Source organism: Octopus bimaculoides, chromosome 5 (genome assembly GCF_001194135.2).
Source record: "Octopus bimaculoides isolate UCB-OBI-ISO-001 chromosome 5, ASM119413v2, whole genome shotgun sequence".
Lineage (NCBI taxonomy): Eukaryota > Metazoa > Mollusca > Cephalopoda > Octopoda > Octopodidae > Octopus > Octopus bimaculoides.
Window position 1 is genome coordinate 76,320,468 of NC_068985.1, and position 5,859 is coordinate 76,326,326.

Sequence of the window (5,859 nt, forward strand, 5' to 3'; positions counted from 1 at the left end):
GGGCTCTTAATTGTAGATTTTAAATATTTGAGAGACAACAATGCATAAATCGTAATTTTTAAAAGAGCAATGAATTCTAGGTGAATAGAATATATACGTAGCATGAATTTAGGAAGCTTAGAAAATGAATAAGTATGAATTTAAGACAAAAACTGAATTCAATTGAATTTCATGGAGAGAAACAAGATAAATAATAGAGGGCAGACTAAAGCGCGAAGGTATGAGATGTTTGAGGCCGTAAATAAATAAAAATCTCTATCTTATCTGCATCTTGGAGACTTATATATATATATATATATATATATATACAACTGGTTTTGTTCAGTTTCTGTCTGCCATATCTATTCACAAGGCTTTGGTCAGCTTGAGGTTATAGTAGAAGACACCTGCCCAAGGTGCCACACTATGGGACTGAACCACACAGCCATGCTAAATGTTTAGCATTTTATTATCAAGCATTAAAGGACAAAAGTGGGATCCCCTGGGAGCCTTTGATATAATCTTGACACCATGTTTTTGTGAAGTATGAAGTATACTTAATTTTAATTTCTTGACACTACCTCAAGCTAGGTTACTTTATATTAAATATGGATTAACAAAAGAAAAATATTACATTTTCATCGCTTTGTTGTCCAAAAACTTAAGTCCCCTACAGATTATTCCAAGTTGTGTCCATATTTTGGATTCTATTGTTAGAATGTGCAATTTCCAATTCATATTTTCATCAGTAAGGATTCCTAGAAACTTTGTATATATGGACCTTTTGACTTCTTTTGAGTCAAAGTGAAGTTTTGGGGGTTGTAAAGAAATGTGCTTGTGTATGTGAATATGTGTATGTTTTTGTGTCCTGCCTTGAGCGTTGCATGATAGTTGTAAATAATTATATTACCTGGTTTGGAAGCAGATGAAGGCTGGTGACAAGAAGGGCATCCAGTCATAGAAATCCACCTCAAATAAACTCGCTCAACCCATACATGGAAACAAAAAAGGATATTAATCCTGTGGCATTTAAACCAGCCATATCCAGTCAAAATATTCTCTCTGTTTTATGTGCAAACTAGTCATGTCTGACCCCTCACACCAATCCTACAATATCATTCTAGAAATTAACAGTTACCTCATCAAAATCTCAAAGCTACAAAATAATGCATGATTAGTTAAAAGCAATGTGAATAAATAAGCATTATATTTGGTAGAATAATCTGAATGCTAAAGGGTTAAATGATGATAAGGAGGAACAAGAGGAGAAGGAGGATGGTAATAAATATTATTAAAATGAATCTCTAGAATCTATAATTCTATTAAATGTAATTATTAAAAGATAATATTTACTGTTGCAAATGCCATTTAGTCAATTAAATTAATCACTCATAATTTATTCTTCTATTGCAGATGATGTTGCAACAAAGCATTATATTATTACTGTTCACAGTCATTTCTTACTCAAGTGGTAAGTTGAATTTGATATATATTCAATTAACAGCACTCAAAGAGGTGACAATAGTTATTGAATTGAGTAGCAGAATTAATTTATCACCTGATTTTTAATACCATCATTCAACCCTTGAGTGCCTTTAGTGCAATCAAATCTAATGGAAGCATTTGAATCAGGACTTTAGCCTGGCTTGAAAGTAACAGCCCATCTTTTTCCCGCTTCCAGTTTTGGGGACCAGGAAGAGTTCATGAATGCCATTTTCCTCCTTTCTAACTGAGTCACATAATAATGATACTAATAATTGGCACAAAAAAGGGTAAAGAATCCCTTTGGTTATGAATGACCATAGAATTGCACCTAGCAAGTTCCTTCCGAGGCACAAGTCCAGGCAAGGTTGTTTATGGAAAGAGAGAAAGAGAGAGACTGAAAAAGACAGTGAGTGGTGATGGTGTTCATTTTATGATTATAAATGCTTATCACATCGCAAAAAAAGTAGATAGATGGATACATACACACATTGTTAAATTAAAAGCGAAAGAGAGGAGGGACACAGAGGAAGTGAAAGAGAAAGTGAGAGACAGTAGATACATAGATCCAAAGAAAATTAGATAAATAGAAACATAAACACAAGTAATGGATGTCACTTTCACTTTTCGTTACCACACGAGGATAAAATTAACTTGCAAGTGACTGAGTACTCAACAGACATGCATATCATTAATGTAGTTCTCAGGGAGTTTCAGCTTCACACAGAATATGACAAGGCTGGCCCCTTTGAATTTCAGGTACAACTCATTTTGACCAGCTGAGTGGACCAGAGCAAGATAAACCTTCAAGTGGTTGGAAGAAAATGAAAAAAGATCCTATATAGGGGCAGGAAAATCTTTTTAGCCGTTAGGGCCACTATGGGTTTTAATCCAGTCCTAACAACAGCATTTGTGGATCTCACAGACCTGGAGGGCAAGCCTCAGATAACACCGATGCGCAAGCTGTTGTTCTCAGACTGAGCATGAGTCAAGGGCAAATACACAATGGAATAGCAATTATTTCATCTTAGCTTTCACTGCTTATGTTAAACACATGACATTTTTGCTTTACAATATGGAACATTTCCTTTTCTTTCTCTTAAAAAATGGCACTCCATCGGTTATGACGAAGAGGTTCTTGTTTATATGATCAACGAATAGTCTTCTTGTAAAATTAATGTGCTAGTGACTGTGTACTCCACAGACATTCATACCGTAAGGTAGTTCTCAGGAAGATTCAGTCTCACACAGAATCTGACAAGGCTGGCCCCTTTGAATTACAACTATAACTCATTTTTGCCAGTTAGGTGGACTGCACAGCATACCGCAGGGTGTCATACTCATGAATTTATGATTGTGAGCCAAATAACCCCTAGCCACTGAGCTACATACCTTCACTCTCTTAACCATAGAGAAAAGGACTAAAGTGACAGAGACAGAGAAAGGAAAACCTCAGTCATTTATAACGACAATTAGACTAAAATACAATCAATCTTTTCTAGCTTCTTTACTTTTAACAATGAAGAAGAGGGAAAGACATTTAGTAATGAATAGAGGGAAAGTCTTTCAGGTGTTCATGTTTTTATTCTGAGAATTCTAGAACGATCAACTGTTACTTCTTTCTTCTTTCCCCAACCCCCAGTACTTATTTGCCTTCTTTCATAGTTCTTCGTGTCTTTTAGTTGGTGGGGAAAGACCATATTTTTTCAGGCACATTTAACATTTTCTCTACAAACTACAAACAAGCCTCCCCATCTTCCTTTTCTTTTTCATACAAAAACTAATGCAAATTTCAAATGAGGTATAGCTGTGAAAAGAACCCAGAAAAATGGGTAATACTCCCTATAAAATGGGTGGAGGAGAAAAGTTGCCAACAGGTGGCTACACAAAATTCAATTCTATATTTTAAAGAATGTGTTCTACTATAGCCTCAGGTTGACCAAAGCCTTGTGAGTGAATTTGGTAGACGGAAACTGAAAGAAGCCCATCATATATATATAAAATATTTTTATGTGTGTGTGTTTGTCCCACCACTGCCATTGTTTGACAACCAATGCTGGTGTGTTTGCATCCCTGTAACTTAGCTGTTCGGCAGAAGTGACTGATAGAATAAGCACCAGGTTTACAGGGAATAAGTCCAGGGGTCGATTTCTTCAGCTAAAAGATGGTGCTCTAGCATGGCCACTGTCAAATGACTGAAACAAGTATAAGAATAAAAGAATACCAGAACATTCCGTACCACTAAACCAAGAAGGTTCTTTGAATATGTACAAAGTATTTTAAAGCTAAATAGTAATTGCGTTTACATTTGCATAACTGAAATATTTTTGTTGGATTATATACTTATCAGCTTTATACATCTTTCTATATTCTGTAACTGCCATAATATAGAAACAGTTCACATGGCACCAGTACACAGTTTACAGATGCTTACATTTTTCATGTTTCCTGTGAATTTTTCACAGGTCCAGCTAGTAATTATAATTATTATTGTTATTATTATTATTATTATTATTATTATTATCATCATCATCATTGTTGTTGTTGTTGTTGTTGTTGTAATTATTATCATCCTTTCTACTAAAGGCACATGGCCTGTAATTTGGGGAGAGGAGACTAGTCGATTACATCAACCCCAGTATTTCACTGGTACTTAATGTATTGACCCTTAAAAGATGAAAGGCAAAGTCGAGACACTAAACCAGCTGTTTTGAGGTGGAAGGGGTAGTTAATACTGTTGACTTTGGTAATTACCTGAAATTTTATTTTATCGACCCTGGAAAGACAGAAAAGGCAAAGTTCTGGATTCTGGTTCAAAGATTCTTTTTCTTTCATTAAGCTTTTTCATTAAAAAAAAATAATTCTTTTCCTTAATAATCAGTATACATACATAGAGGCAGTTCTCCAACATTTTATTCATTGTAATGTCTAAAACAAACTAAAAATACCTAATCACCCTTCTTAATTTTTTTTCCATTGATTTTAGTTCTTTATTTGTTTATTTTATATTTTATTTTATTTTTTCCAGAAAATGAAATTGTGCCACATGAATCAACCATAAGAGCTATTTTATCCAAACCAGTCACTCTTCAATGCAATTTTCCTCGTGTTAAGGTCTCTTGGAAATCTACAAATAATACCTATTTGTTCTCTTATATGGAATGTGTGAACAGTTTTCCTCACTCTACAGAGAATAAGCTTTTTCAAGGAACAAAAAGTAACTGCTCTAACAAACACAAGGTTACTTTTCTCACTTTCCCTTTTATCACCAAGGAACATGACAAAATTCAAATTCGTTGTAGTCGGCAAGGAGCTACTTCAGATCTCATATTCACAATAAAAGTTATAAGTAAGTTATTTTACTGATTCATTTCTTCAAGAGTACTAACAAAATAGGTGCTAATACACTTTCACACTACATATATTAGCTTTTCATTTCAGTTGATGCTTTATTGACCCTAAATTTAACAATTTCACCTTTTAACACCTCTTCTTACTCTTTTCTTTCACTCAATCTGTTAGAAATAGCAGGCGAAAGTGGTTTGCCCCTAGCATTTTTTCATTTCCATACACCAAGCAGCCAATCAGAACCAATGATATTTCATTGAATTTTTCTCTGCTTGGAGGATCATTTTTTAATATTTCTTGCTCTAAAGATGGTGAGCTGGCAGAATTCTTGGCATGCTGAGCAAAATGCTTAGCAGTATTTCATCCTTCTTTATGTTTTAAGTTCAAATTCTGTTGAGGTTGACTTTACCATTCATCCTCTTGGGGTTGATAAAATAAGCACCAATTGAAACCAATATTTCTTACTCTAAAGGCAGCGAGCTGGCAGAATTGTTAGCATGCTGGGTGAAATGCTTAGTGGTATTTTGTCTGCCATTATGTTCTGAGTTCAAATTCTGCTGTGGTTGACTTTGCCTTTTACACATTGATGTTGATGTAATTTTCTTAATACCTTTGTCCTTGTTTGTCCTCTCTATGTTTAGCCCTCTGTAGATAATATAGAAATAAATACTTCTTACTCTAAATACTTTGTTATTTTGCTTTAAGCTTTCCTCTTCTCAATGGGATTGTATGTGGTTGGCAACCAGAAGCAAAATTATAAGAAAAGTGAAATTGTTTGAGTGTTCCAAAACTGAAGTGGTGCAAATATAAAACTGTTAAACAGTGCACTATACATACATCAGTGGAACTGTAAAGATCTGTAAAACTTTCCAGAAATTTACCATTTAAGTATATATGAGCATGTCTAGACATGCAACTATATGCATGAGAAAACATACATAAAACAAAACATGCAAATCTACACACACACACATATATATATTTCTTTATTGACCACAAAGGGCTAAACACAAAGGGGACAAACAAGGACAGACAAAGGGATTAAGTCGA

At 34.4% G+C, this 5,859-nt stretch overlaps 1 protein-coding gene across 1 annotated transcript in view; it reads left to right on the forward strand.

Annotated features, from left to right (window-relative positions):
- Nucleotides 1–5,859, forward strand: part of LOC106880610 (kin of IRRE-like protein 1) — an 87,079-nt gene that overhangs the window by 9,779 nt on the left and 71,441 nt on the right. Inside the window, exons 2-3 of the mRNA XM_052967798.1 lie at nt 1,393–1,450; nt 4,490–4,810. Coding sequence (XP_052823758.1) covers nt 1,393–1,450; nt 4,490–4,810 — 379 coding nt within the window. The remainder of the gene's footprint in view (nt 1–1,392; nt 1,451–4,489; nt 4,811–5,859) is intronic.